Source organism: Mus caroli, chromosome 1 (genome assembly GCF_900094665.2).
Source record: "Mus caroli chromosome 1, CAROLI_EIJ_v1.1, whole genome shotgun sequence".
NCBI lineage: Eukaryota > Metazoa > Chordata > Mammalia > Rodentia > Muridae > Mus > Mus caroli.
In genome coordinates, this window is record NC_034570.1 from 117,350,262 (window position 1) to 117,365,028 (window position 14,767).

A 14,767-nucleotide genomic window follows, 5' to 3' on the forward strand; every position below is an offset into this window, starting at 1 on the left:
CACCTGCCTCTGCCTCCCAAGTGCTATGATTAAAGGCATGCACCACCACACCGGGCTTCACGTTTGTGTTTTTAATAGTCAAGGACAAGCTTTGGAGTCTTTTTAGTCATGTCACATTATAGAACAGGAAATGTTGGCTAAGTTTGCTCAGTGGAATTCTCTTATGTTTTCAAGGTAGAAGTTATGCTTCCTTTCTTCTTTTCAGGGGCTGCTTTCTTACCTCATCGTTGATAGGCACACTTGCACTAAGCCTTACGATACCTCTCTCCATCATAGCCGACATGTGCATGCAAAAGGTAAGTTCACGAGATACTGCAGGATGGAACTAAGGAGAGCTAGTGATAGTTAAGGGGTATGTCAGTACTAAGGGAGGCAGACGTGGACAATGTGTGATGCCTTTCTCCCTAAGAGAGACTCTGGTATATAGAAACATAAATAGTAGGAGCTGAGGAGGGGGCTTCACAAACTTGAGGACTGAGCTTGACCCCCAGAATCTATGTAAAAAAAAACTGCTGGGAGTATTGTTGCATGCTTGTAACGCTGGGGAAAGTGGGGGCAAGAGGAATCCTGGGGCTCACTGACCAGCCCACCTAGCCTCAGGGAGAGTCCGAGGTCAGTAACAGTACCTGAGGAAAGACAGCCATTGACCTCTGGCATCTACAGCCATGGGCATACCATGTATCCAAGTACACCCACACCCACAGCCACATGACTTAGGAGTTGTTTTCTTTTCTTTTCTGGCCTTGAACCCCAAAGTTCTGGAATTAAAGGCATGTGACTCCATACCCTGTGGAAAAGGTTTCTTTCGTGCTTCTAAGGGTGGTGGAGGAGAGAGGTATACCTTTGCCTAAAGCTGTGAGGAAGACAGCCACTTAACTCTGATTTGGATTTTGAATATTTTAAGTCATAAGTAATCATAGTGTACAGCATGTGTTACATTGATACAATTTGGAAAGGGAACTATTTGAAAGTTACAAGGTTTATAGTATGTTCTGATAGCCTTATTTTAATGCTATTTTTCTTTAGGTCCTTCTATAGCTCAAGGATAAAGGCAAAATACTCTTTGTGATGTGTATATTCATTATTTAAAAATCATACTGTAGAGCTAGAGAGATGGCTCAATGTGATGAGCACTTGCTGCTCTTACAGAGGATTTGGGTTCAGTTTCTATCAGGCAGTTTACAACCAGCTCCAGGAGATCCAACACCCTCCACTGGCCTCTACCAGCAACTGTACACACCTACACTCAGGAGCACACATATACACATACTAAATAAATCTTTGCAAAACAGTTCTGTGCTGATATTCCTAGATTATTAGATGTTCTGGTAATCATTCAAAAAATGTTATAGCATATCAGTACTGCGATATCTAAATGCAGGCTTCTTAGTTCTCTTAATGAGTACTCCTGGGTGAATGTTCTGCGGGTCACTTCACCCCTGTGTGTATATACTGTGCAAAAGAGGCTGCATGTTAAACACTGTTGGAGGGTTAGTTTTTGTGTTTTCTTTGAAAGCCTTCACCAAACACATCAGTCTCATGAAACTTTTCTGTTTTAATGGTGGTGTTAAATGGGCCAGCACGTGCTTTCCAGTACAGGGAGTTTTGCCTGTGAAAACTCTCCTTTATTTCCTTTCTTTTCTGTGCACGTGTGTGTTTGTATGAGCACGTGTTTGCACATGTGTGTGTGCTCATGTGGAGGCAAAGGGATAGAATTGTGTGTTGTTCCTAAGGTGCTATGCAACTATTTTGAGACAGCCTCTCCCAGGACCCTGGGCCTTTCTAAGTACACCAGTTGGCCAGTGGGGTTGAGAGATCCTTGGGTCTCCACTGCCCAGTGCTAGGGAAAGTGTGCACCACCTTGCCCAAGATTTTTATTTGGGTTTTTGGGATCTCCAGAATTTTTATTAAGATTCAAGGGATCAAATTTAATTCTTCATGCTCATGAGTCAAGCACTTTTTTAGCCATCTCTTTTATTCCCTATCTTTCTTTGCAATTCTCAGAAGAGGACAAACGCATCTTCCTTATTTAGCAAATGGAGTGGCTATTGCCTTTTGTACACCAGGTCACCAGTGTGTCCCTCATCAACCTCAGGACTCAGAGCAGGCTGCTTAGAAAGACATTTTGGATGCTTTAGTTGGATCTAGACACTAAAGTTGTCTTAAACAGTTTCACTTGGTATTAACCTTAAGAACTATAATGTAACACTGTGTTAGCACAGCTGTAACATATCAGTGTTTATTTTCAAATGTGAAATTTTGAAGATGGTGTGGGAAATTGAGGAGTAAAACTCCATTTGTGATCAGGGGATGACCATGACAGAGGAAATGAGCATCACATGGTGTTTGACCCAGAAACTCCATTGGTGGATACTCCCCTTCTCTGGGCAGCATGCCCAGTAACTATTGGCATACCTTTGTTGCTTTCCTTTTGCCCATCTTTCTTTTTAGAGCATTAAGTAATGCTATTGGTTATTTAGGCAAATAGAATTGTAAATTAATGTCCTGAATCCTCTTACATAGTAATACTTTATAGCATATTATCAGTCTTTATCCTGTCTTCTTTGTATTTTAATGTACATTGAAGGTAAAAAATTGCCTTAATGATAATTTTGAGGTTTTATTTTAATCTTTTGTTTTAGGTGCAGTTTTCTTGGTTATTTTTTGCAGGCGCTATCCCTGTATTTTTTTCATTTTTTATTGTTACTCTCCTATGCCATTATAATAATTGGGATCCTGTGATGGTAGGAGTCAGAAGAGTTTTTGCCTTTATATGCAGAAAACATCGAATTCAGAGGTATGTTTTATCCCATAATGTTTTTAAGCTTGTGTGTGTGTTTGTGTTTATTCATTCATTTGTGTCTGCATGAACCTACATGTGTGTATACATGCATGAGCAGGGACCAGAGGCCAATGTCAAATGTCTTCCCTAGTCACACTCCACCTTAGTTTCTAGTGTTGTACTGGTACTGGCCAGTTTGGGTAGCCTGGACCAACTTGACTAGGCTGCTGGCAGTGAGCCCCAGGGATCCATCTGTCTTGCCTTGATTTTTTTATGTGAGTTAGGGAAGATTGACTTTATGTCCTTATGCTTTGGGGCAAGTACTTTACCAACCAAGCCATCACCAGCCCTTGTTTTTATTTTTTGTTTGTTTGGTGTTTTGAGCTATAATTTTACTTTGTAACCCTGGCTGGCCCTGAACTCTTCCTGACATTCTTGCCTTAGCCTATTGAGCATTAGGATCACAACACAGATTTTCTGTGTTTGCATCTGGGTGTAGCTGTGCTTTTCTGTAATCTCAGCAGCTCAGGAAGATCAGTAGGATTCGGAGATTGGAGCCAGCTTGGGCTACAGAGGGAGTCTGTCTCAAAGACAACAGTGATGGGTTAGCTCAGTGAGTGCAGAATTACGACAGTGGCTTTAGGGATTTTGCCAGGAATTGTTGAAAGAATAACTTATATAACTCATATTGTATAAAGAGAAAAATATTCTTTTGGATCCGTACGATAATGAAATAACTTCTCTACTGCTAATTTTTAGAAAGGAAATTCTTGGTTCACAGATAAAACAAGAATTAGTGATGGTCTACAATTAATTTAAATGTAGAAAACTGGTTTGGGTGTAGTTCATAATAGAATATGTTAACACTGTCTTTATCTCTTTTCTAAGTTTTTTTTTTCTTTTTTTCTTTTCTTAAGAGAGAACACCTTTGAATTGTGCTTCAAAAACATGAGGGAAACGATTGGTTCTACCACTAACTGTATAGTGACCTCCTAGCTTTAGATAGGGTAGTGGGACAGTTCTGAGGTTTCCTTTTAGTTTTAAAGCTTTGTTAACTGTTGCCTTTTTTCTTTAGAGTTCCAGAAGACAGTGAACAGTGCGAGAGCCTCATTTCTATGCACAGCGTTTCTCAGGAGGATGGAGCTACTTAGCTGCTGTGGTCTGTAGTCCAGGTGTGTATTTGAGCCAGCACTGGTGTTCTTATTCTTGAGATGTCCAAATGTGGGGCAGGCCTCCTCCCTCCCTCCCTCCCTCCTTCTCTCTCTCCCTTCCTCTCTTCCTTCCTTTTTCCTTTTTTGAGACAAGATCTCTCTATGTAGCCTTAGCTGGGCTGGAACTTGCTGTGTAGACCACACTAACCCAAAGCTAAAGAGTTCTACCTGCCTCCTACATCTAGTGTGTTGAGATTAAAGGTGGACCACACCACACCCTATGCCTGCCAGACATTTTCTCGAATGAGTTGCTTGAGGTGGCTAAAGGTGCTTTAGTCTCTGGAGTCAAACCACTTGGGTTCCAGGTCTCCAGATTCTTCCATAGCTGGCTCAGTGATACTTTGGGAGCTTCTTGGTCTCTTTGAGCCTGTTTCCTTGTTTGGGAAATGCATTATAATAAAACCATCTTACAGGTATTGAGTTCAAAGTATCACAATGGTTCCTTTTTCAAATTAGATAGTGAGTTCTAAGTCATTTTGTCTGTGTGTGTGCACGCATGCACACATGCGTTCCCCCATGTGCATGGATATGTTTATGAGTTCATGTATGTGGCCTCTGGCCAGAGGTTGACATCTGTTGACTTCTTTATTACTCTTAACTTTATGTTTGAGAGTCTCTCGCTGAATCTGGAGCTCAGTGGTTAACTAGCCTGGCTGGCCAGCAAGTCCCGGGGATCCTCTGTCTCCTTCTCCCAGCCCTGGGATTACAGGTGTGTGTCGCTGGGCCTGGCTTCTTATGTGGATGCCTGGGATCTATGCTCGGGTCCGCATGCTTTAGTAGCAAACACTTCACCAGCTGAGTCATCTCTCCAGCCTCGTATCCCACTCTTCTTTATGCTAGATCATTTATCTAATTATGTACTTTAGAAAAACATTTTTCTCATTATAGAACTAAGAAAAATAAAATACTTTAGAGTGAATCGCATCTTCTCTTCCTGCTCCCTTCTGTGTGTGTACTTGACTGTGTGTATGTGTGTGTGTATATATTTTATATGAGTGGTAGTGAGCCACTTTTGTTAATGTTTCAGAATCAGTTTCCTACTTTAATTTTTAAAGAATTAGTGCCCTTTATATTTCTTAAAAGACTAAGAGCATACATGACAGATTTTAGCTGATTAGCAGTCTTGGAATAAGGTCAGCATATCTTTGGTAGGTACAAATCCAATTTTATTATTTAGAATAGGAAGCTCCAGTAAGTTCCTGGAATGCTGGAAATCCCGTCCTTTTATTTTGGGATATCCCTAGACACTTCCTGCTGAAATGTTTCATGATTGTGTCTGGACTTTCCCTCCCCACCACAACATCCTGCAGCTCTTCCAGCTTCTAGCAATTGCTTGGGCCTTGTGGCCTAGTTATTATCTGCAAAGTAAATTTACCCCTAAAGCTACTTTTCTTGACTTTATGCGGTTGTATCTTTGCACACAGTCTGAGGTCTACCTCTGCAAAGCTAAACAAAGCAGTCTCCCCTCCCTTGGCGACTCTGCTCACCCCCAAGAAATCACATGGGGCCCACAATATAGCTGGGAACAGGTGGGCCACCAGCCTGTGGGCTTGTGCCTAGGTACTGTACAAATAAATAACTGATTTTTTTTCCAAGACTTTTTTGTTAGCAAATATTAGTCACATGTAATAATGCATTTCATGATGGCATTTTCATACATGTATGTAAGGCATTTGTATCATATCTGTTCCTTATTACTCTTTCCTGTCTCTCTTCACTCCTTCTGAGCCTCATCCTCTTCCAAATTGGTGTCCTTCAACTTTGTATGCTCCTTCCTCCCCACCCCAACCCCCGTGTGTGTGTGTGTGTGTGTGTGTGTGTGTACTCTTCTTACAGGAACACTGGGGTGGGGGTGGGGGGGTTACTTTGAGAAGAGCATGAGCAACCTCCCTGTGGCTTCAGCAGTGAAGAAAACATCTCTCCCTTCCTTAGCAACCTGTAGGTCCCCAGGAAGGAGTGGAATCAAACCTTAACTGCCTGTGAACTTGCCTGTCTCTTTATAGATCATTCTCCCATTTCTTTGCTTGTCTGTCCAGCTTTAGGCATTCCAGGTGACAAAACTTTTCACTAAGACAGATGAGGATCTCTGCTCCCACCCCACATGCTTGCCTCTCAATTGCATGTCATTCTAGCCAGAATGGAGAGGCCAGTCTCCATCATCTGATAGAGCATGATAACACTTGTCATAAACCCAGCATTCGGGAGGCAGATGCAGGAAGAGTTGAGGGTCATCCTTCACCACATAGTGAGTTTGAGGCCAGCCTGGCTACATGACACTTTATTTCAAAGGAAGAAAAAAACACCAGCAACAAAACAAGTAGAACTTTCCCACCACTTTTGTATAGTTGCTGCATAATTTTGGATAGATCTATATTCTGTGTTTATATTTTTATGATTAAATAAGATTTGACCACATCATTAAAACCCTACCTGATATTTTCTCTAGAACTTCTCTTGCTACTGTGTTTAGAGAATAAACTTGTAACGTCTTCTGTTGTATAAAATACAGGAAACTTATCTGACTGCATAGCTAGCATTCTGTGTGCTGTGAGCCAGATTCCTGCTTTCTGCTGCTCCCTTCCCACTTTCCTACTGAAACATTTAGTTCTATTTCTTTACAGCCACCAAGACTTGATTGCTGTTGCTTGATCTTCTCCTTTTCACTTAGTTTCCTTCTAGTAATACTTGCTCTTTATTGTCTGCTGACTTTTTAGTGAGGTGTGGGAATCAGCTATGCCGTGTTTCAATTAAAAATAATGGGGCTGGAGAGAGGCTCAGGAGCTGAGAGTGCATGGGCTTCTTTTAAAGATTCTGAGCTTGGTTCACACATATCAGGCAGTTCACAACTGCTTGCAACTGCAGTTGCAGGGGTCCCATGTCCTTCCTGGCCTCCTTGGGCACTGCATTCATGTGTACACACCCAGAGAGAGACGCACAGATAGAAGTAAAAATCTACATTATAAATGAGTGTACGCATAGTTATTTACAGCTTCTTAGTGCTGTGGCATTATTATAGGTTGTCTTTCCCTGGAGTGCTTGTGGTTATTCTCAGAGTCACAGTCAAGCCCACCTCACCCAGGTGCTGTGTCAGTAGCTGGAAAAATGAGACAGAAAGTAGAGATTGAGAAGACTGGAGGAGGTAGAGCATCATTGAGTGGCCTAGAGTAGAACCGGCTGGGAGGAGGTGTTGCCCTACAGAGCACAGTAGAAAATGCCAGAATAAAACCAAGTTCTGAACACAGTTCTCACATAATGGGGTGTCAGACCTGCCATTGCCTGAAACTTACCTGAGTTCCTAATGTTTTTTTACATTTATTTACTTGATTTTGTGTGTGTGTGTGTGTGTGTGTACATGTGCATACTACCACAGTATGTGTTAGGAGGTCAGAGTCTAATTTGAGGGTCTTGGATCTCCTTTCACATGTGAGTTTCAAGAATTGAACTCAAGTCATCAGACTCAGTGGCAAGCCCCTTTTTCCCCAGAGCCATTTTGTTGGCCCTGTCCTGAATTCTAACTCAAGTTCAAGCACCAATTACTTGAATAAATATGTGTGTTGTGTGTAATGGGTATTTCGACTTCTCAGACTCAACAGTATAGAAATTAAGATGATGTAAATGATTAATAACCATTTTCTGTATCCTTTTATTTTTAGCTTAATGGAACATTCTACAGTGAAGAGACGATCTGGCAAGTTCTTTGTAGAAGTGTTTCAGTGCCTAGTCTGAACAGGAGCCGTTTCAGTTCTTTGAAACTCTATATTTTCCACACGTCTGCTTCATTTTCAAAATGAAGGATGTTTCCTGTAGGTTTTGTGCAGTCCACTTGCTCTAAAGGACCAACCTGCCTTACGTATCAGTTCAGTTCCTGAAATCAGTGGAACTATTCAAGGGACGGAACTCCTCTGGAGACTCTGTTTAAACATACTTTTCAGTTTCCGAGAGACCACCTAAGTAAGATGACATTTCTGACAGGTGGGTGCCAGTCTGCACTGCCTGCAGTGAGTGCAGGTTCTGTTTTTGAGTTTGGTGGTTTGCAAAGTAAGTACACCGAAGAAATGTTAGTTAGTGGGACAATACGTTCACGCAAGGTTGGTGGTGCTTTAGAGATGGGCGAGTGTCTGAGAGGACCTGCTCGGAGCACACTGCACTCTGTGATCCTCCCTGGTGTCTGGTGCCTTCTATCTTAAAAAACATGACAAGTCATAACAGTTTTAAAGGGAAGACTTGTAAACTGGAAAATCATGTATTCCTAAAGGCTGTGTAGCTATAAATTAGTTGAGAAAGCTCTGTTTCATTTAGAGTTTTAAAGGAATATTCTCTCTTCAATTAAGAAATTTTCATAATGGAATGGTTTAAATTGAAGTGATAAAGAATATTATTAGAATAAAATGTTTGTATATGTATTTGTGTATTAAAGATGTATTGAGTAATTTTGTATTTTTTACATATAAATGTGCTAAATTACTCTAAAACTGGGTGCTGCTTCCTTAAGTAATCTTACTTTTCCTAAGTAAATTTAAATGCTTAAAATAAAAAAAAAAAAAAAGGCAAGGAAAAACTCTGCTTAAGCGATGACATTTGATTTCTTTCGTCCTATCATTATTACATCGTGAGGCTGGGAGTTATCTCGGTTGGTAGAGAGCTTGCCTGATACAGCTGAAGCCCTGCTTCCATTCTCAGCTTGCATAAACCAAGTGCAACAGGTGTATTACACTTGTAATCCCAGCACTCAGGAGGCAGGGGGATCAGGACTTCAACAGCATGCATCTACCTAGAGAATATAAGGCCAGCCTTGGACAGTGAGATACGGATCCAAAAAAAATGACAAAATACTCCCAACTGTGACTCCTAAATTGAGACCTTGGGCACACTCGGCAGTGTGTGTGCTGGAAGAGCTCCTGTCAGTGAGGACTCTGGCTCCTGCTTAATCAGAATTAATTCCTGTTTCAAGCTTAAGTAACAATCATTCTCTGAATCTCTTAATGAATCTCAGTTTTAAAATTCCCTTTGCAGAGTTGCACTTTATCCTGTTCACATTCTTAAAATTGGTCTGCTGTTACCCTGAATCTAAAAATCTAGCTATCTTTTTGCTTAGTTCTGAGACCTCTGGGTTATATTAATTTAAATATCACACAGCTGTGTTGCTCACTTGGGCCACCAGAAATTCTTATGCTAAAACTAATGCTGGTTGGCGGAGTGAAAGCCATACAAAGGAAGTAGAGGCTGGGGAGATGTCTCAGCAAAGTGCTTGCCTTGCTAATAAGCATGTGGGTTTGAGTGCATCTACAGAACAGATATAAAAATAGCTCTGAGTGGAGTTGATGGAGACAGGAGGACCCCTGGAGCTTGCTGGCCTGGTTAGTAAGGTAGGAAGACCCTGACTCAAAAAGCACTTTGTTGTGCCAGGGACATGACTCCTATTACTGCACAAGCCTGAGGATCAGACTTTGATCCCAAGAACCTGTATAAAACAGCCTGATGTGGAGATCTGCCTCTGTAATCCTAGCACTCCTGTGGTGAGGTGGGAGGTAAAGACAGAAGAATTGCCAGGAAGCTGCAAGTCTAAAGTATCTAGTGCAGCAGGGTTAGCAAGCAACTTCTGAGGGGTGTTCTCTGATCAGCACACACAGTCTGGCTTGTGTGGGCGTGTACACATAAAAAAATAAAAAACAAACAAACAGGATATTCAGTGCCTGAGGAATGGCAGTTGATAGTGGCCTCTCACCTACACACATTCCTCACATGTACACACACACCCTCAAGGCAGACATGAATACATGCGCACGCGCACGCACACACACACACACACACACACACACACACACACACACTGTGGATTTCTGAGGAATCTTTTAGAACTTATGTGAAGAAGCCTGTCAATTGCTCAAAGACTAATTCTGACTGGTTATTATCTCTACCTGTAGTTTTCTGGGTTTTGCTATCACAGTTTACAAAGATCTTCAGCAGTTTCCAGGGTGAAATGATTGAGACCATTGGAGCAAAACTCAACTGTCAGATGCTGATCTAAATACAGTGGACAGAGTGGGTGGGCTCGTGCCTCATAGATGATCACTGCCACCTGGGATTTAGCCTCAGCTGAGGGCTAAGCCTCAGCTACCATGAGGGATGACTCTGCAGCAGGCCCCTAGAAGGAAGCACCACTGGACTGGTGAATATTGGGGTGAATCACTGCCCCCTTTCTCCCTTATCTGCCATCTTCCCCGCAAGTTTTTTTTTGGGGGGGTGATTTATTATGTTTAAAACTGATTTATTCTGGGTCATTTTATATGTGTTTATAAGCTATCATTCTCATCTTCCTCTCCCTCTTACTCTCCTCTTAACCCCACCAACCCACCTTCCCACGCCATCCTTCTACCAAGTTCCTATCTCACTGTGAGGTTTTTTGCTTCATGAGCCACTGTGAAGCTCTCTACTGACTCACAAGTAACAAGTAACTTCTCAGTGGCTACGTCACTAATGACAGTGACTTTATTTTCCCTAGCAGCCCTCTACTGCTACTATCTACCCGACCCGGTGGAATAGGGCCCCAGGAGCCCCTATCCAATCTAGGACGACAGTAGAACCTTCTCAGTAGGGCTTAGGTCCCCATGCAAATGCTACTGAATAGCTTTACAGCAACAGGTGGGTTCCCTTTGGTGGAGACAGCCTCCAATGCAGCCAGAGTAGTTAGTCTCCCCCTTAATGGCCACGTCCTTATACTCCGGCGGGCATATTGCTTGGCAGGTCTGTCTGTAGCACATAGGGTCCACAGCTGAGTAAGCCTGCTGATGACTTTTCTCCCCAGAGCTCGCATAGCACATGTAGTACTATGAAAGCTAGCCAGCAGGAAGGAAGCTTTCAGCTTAGTTCCAGCAGGATTTCCTCCAAAGTGTGTGGAGTGTTCAGCAGTAGGATCTTCACATCTTCTTCAGGTGGGAAGTATTGGCTCATGATGAGCTTTTAAAATATGTCTTGCTGAGCCCTAACATTAGACAGTGGCCAGAGAAGCCTCCCTGGCTCAGCTTCAGACCACCAGTGTCACTCAGCAGCCACTTCTGCTGGTTCCTGCATTGATGGCGATGCCACCTCCCATCCTGGGCACCTGTAAAGACTCCACATTTGGATAGGCCATCTCTGTAGGTTGTAGGTACTCTGGAATGCCAGGCCAATAGTGTATGTGACAGGACCCACACCTTTCTCTGGTTCAGTTCTGTTGTGGCTGGCCTAGCTGTTGACAAGAAGGTGGTTATGACTCCAACCCTGATGGCCCATGACTTCTGGACCAATATGTAATATGTAATGTAGTCTTAACTGAGGTCAGGATGTCTGAAGAACCTACTCTTTCCTGCTTTCTGCTTCAAATGGAAGCAGCCCATTTTTCTTATGTGGATATGTGTATATCTGTGTGTATATATATGCACATGAGTGCAGTGCTTTTGGTCCAAAAGAAAATGTTGATTTCCCTGGAGCTGGAGTTATAGGTGGTTGTGAGCCACTCAGTGTGGGTGCTGAGAAATGGACTTGGTTCTTTGTAGGAGCAGTATGTGCTGAGCTGTCATCTCTCCAACTAAAGGTGTCTATGCTGTGGCCTCCTCCTCTAAAACCCACCCCCTGCTTCCTCATTGCCTCCTTATTCCTCTTCTTTGGACACCTCTTTCTTCCCTTCCTCCCATTCTTGTTCTTTTTGTTGTTTCGAGGTGGTCTTATTACCAAGGTAGTCCCAGACTCACTGTCTAATTAATTCTGTCCTTGGAATTCCTAATTTTCCTGCCTCCGTTTCCAAAGTTCTGGAGTTACAGGTGTGTGCTTGGACTCTGATTTGCATTTTAGGACTTGTCTCAAAAAATAAAGTGCTGGAAGTTGGGTACTGTTATCTGTATACCACCTACTAGGGAGACAGAAGTAGGATCATTTGAACCCTGGAGTTGGGAGCTGGTATAACATAGCAAGACTCTATTTCAAAAACAATAAATACATAAACAAATATCCTAGTTTGCTATTATGTTGTTGCAATAAAGCATTCTTACCAAAAGCAGCTTGGGGGGAGAAGGGAGTTTATTTCTGTTTATAGGTCACAGTCCATCATAGAAGGAAGTAAGGGAAGGGGCTCAAGGCAGAAACCCAGAGGCAGGAACTGAAGCAGAATCCATAGCGGAGTGTTGCTTACTGGCTTTCTCCCAGGTTCATACAGCATAAGTCCATTGAGTAAGGACTTTACCACTCACAGTGATGTAGAGGAATTTTAATCCAGTAACATGGCTACTCTAGCAAGGGATCACATTCTTAAAAATCTGTATGTTCAGGCTGGAATACACACACACCTTTAATTCCAAATATTGTAGGTAAGGTTAGTTGGTAAAAGGAAGCAATCATGTTTGAAATTGATGTCTAATTGAGGGGCAGACAAAGTGGTAAGTCATAGAAAGATTTGACAGAATGAGTCAGAGATAGGATATGCCCAACTCTCATGAGACTAGCACAGGAAAGAGGGACTATTTAAGAGCAGCACAGGGAGATAAGTCAGTCAGCTGAGAGCCAGTACAGTGAGTGCAGTGCAGTGCAGTGCAGTGCAGTGGAGTTGAGTTGAGTTCCTTTGTGAGTCCATGCAGTTCAGGGCAGGTTAGCAGAGGCACTTGTACCAGAGAATGAGAAGGAGCCAGAAGGTTAGAGAAAATCTCCAGAGTTAGTTTGAGGCCAAGCAGAGCAATTCAATGAGAAGCTGAGAGAAGCTAGATTGAATCAGTCAGCTTAGCGATGAGTTTGAACCAGCCAGCCAGAGTTCAGAAAGAACTAGAGAGGATGAGCTTATTCAGCTGTAAGCCTCCAAGATGACAGTTCCATCAGGAGAATAAAAGATATTTTCTGCACAGTGGACTGGGTCCTCCAATCAATTAGCAATCAAGAAAATAAACCACAGGCCATCCTGATAGAGGTACTTCTTTAGTTGAGGGTCCCTCTTCCCAGGTTTGTCAAGCAACAAATAAGGAAGGGAAGGAGAGAGGGAGGAAAGAAGGCAGGCAGGCCCTGTGATTATAGAGATTGCACTGTAGACCTTTAGAAGTGGTAGGGAGAGGCCAACAAGATGGCTTGGTAGGTAACGATATTCATTACCAGGTCAGTGAAAGAAGAGAACTGACTCTCACAAGTTGTCTTCCTACCTCCACTGGTGCACCATGGTACACATAAATAAATAAATAAATAAATAAATGCAAAGAAAAATGTTTTAAATTAATGATGGGGAAAAGTCCCATTCAAGTAGCAGCTAATGCTCTCCTCCAACATCAGCCTGTAGTTAGTTTTCTGAAGCTCAACATACATAAGAATCTCTCCTTTTCTTCTCATACATAATTAATATCTCATTATTACCTATTGTGTCAAATTATGGTCCTGATGGAGACAGTGTGCTTGTGTCTTGGTTTTGAGGTTTTTGATATATGCATAGGCGTGTACACATTTGTGTAACTGCACATGTTGTAGATGGAAGCCAGAATTCACAGTAGATATGACTCTCTGCCTTCGTTTTTAGAAATGTTCTTTATTCACTTGTCTCTGTGTGTATGTGCATGCCACGGTGCTTGTGGAGGTCAGAGAATACCCTCTGGGAGCCTGCTCTCCTACTACAGATCCTACGAATTAGTGTCTCCATGGGCTGAGCCATCTATCCAGCCTCTATCATGTTTTCTGAAACAAAGTCTCTCACCGAACCTGGAGATCACAGATTTCACTTGGCTAAGCTGTCTGGCCAGGGAGTCCGAGGGTTCTTCCAGTCTCTGCATCCCAAGCACTAAGCCTGTGGACATAAACCACTATGCCCAGCCTTTTGTAATTGGAGGGGATCTGAACTTGGTCTTCATGCTTATATGACAAACACATTATAGATTGAGCTTCTGCCCCAGAAAGTGTGTTTTGTCTGGAAATTTTCAAGGTTAATGATAATTGTAACTTTGTTGGTAACAAAATGGAAACGAGGCAGTGTCAGGAGAGCGTGGATGGATGTGTCTAGGAGCTTGGGAGGTCATTTGGTATGTATTGTGCATCTGTGTTTCTCCTTTAAGTAAACTTTAAAGTGTTTATTGAGATACTGGCTTCTGTCAGCCTGGCATAATGAATTCTTCACATTAAACTGATCTTTGCCTGGCAGCTGATGGATAGAACTCATTGTCTCAGTAGAAGTGAGCTCACAAGGTTAAGTGCAAATGTTCTCAGAGGTGTCCAGCCCTGTCTCAGGAAGAATGCTAATGTCCACTTTGATATCAGTCATGCAGGGCCGACTTGGGGTTGGAACTTTCTAGAAGCCACTTTTCTCACCACGTCCATAGCACCCAACCTTGGCATGCCTGCTGAACAAATGAAGTGTCCCCAAAGGACACAGGAGCCAATTAGGAAACAATGTTCTCTATAATCTTATTAACAAATGAATTAAAGCCATCGTCAGCCTAAGCGTTATTAGCTGCTGCCATTTCTTTCTATCCTTTCAGAATCTGCTTTGTTAGTGAGTAGTATTTCTGGAAGAATTTGAAGAGATAAGAGATGAATATTATCTGACATTTGTGGAGTTAACTTATACCACAAAATATTGTACAATATTGTACGTTGAGTTTTTAATGGTGCCGTGGCATGGGTGACCTGGTCAATTTTTAGATTTATAGGATTTTAAGTTAGAGCATATGTCTCCAATTGTATTCATAGTTGCTTGGTATACTCAAAATTCCCTTTACCGAATTAAGGGGACTTTAATTACCTTCTGTCTTAGTTAGGGTTTTACAGACACCAT

The 14,767-nt window shown here is 42.3% G+C and overlaps 1 protein-coding gene across 2 annotated transcripts in view; it reads left to right on the plus strand.

Annotated features, from left to right (window-relative positions):
- Slc35f5 (solute carrier family 35 member F5) overlaps positions 1-8,565 on the plus strand; it is a 35,370-nt gene extending 26,805 nt beyond the window's left edge. The window contains exons 13-16 of one of the 2 annotated variants that reach the window (XM_021155699.2): positions 206-296; positions 2,643-2,797; positions 3,858-3,954; positions 7,647-8,551. In XM_021155699.2, the coding sequence (XP_021011358.1) occupies positions 206-296; positions 2,643-2,797; positions 3,858-3,933 (322 nt within the window). In that variant the 3' untranslated portion in view covers positions 3,934-3,954; positions 7,647-8,551. Of the gene's footprint in view, positions 1-205; positions 297-2,642; positions 2,798-3,857; positions 3,955-7,646 lie in introns of both variants that reach the window. The other variant, XM_021155706.2, reaches the window with a different exon arrangement.
- Positions 8,566-14,767: the final 6,202 nt, after the last annotated feature.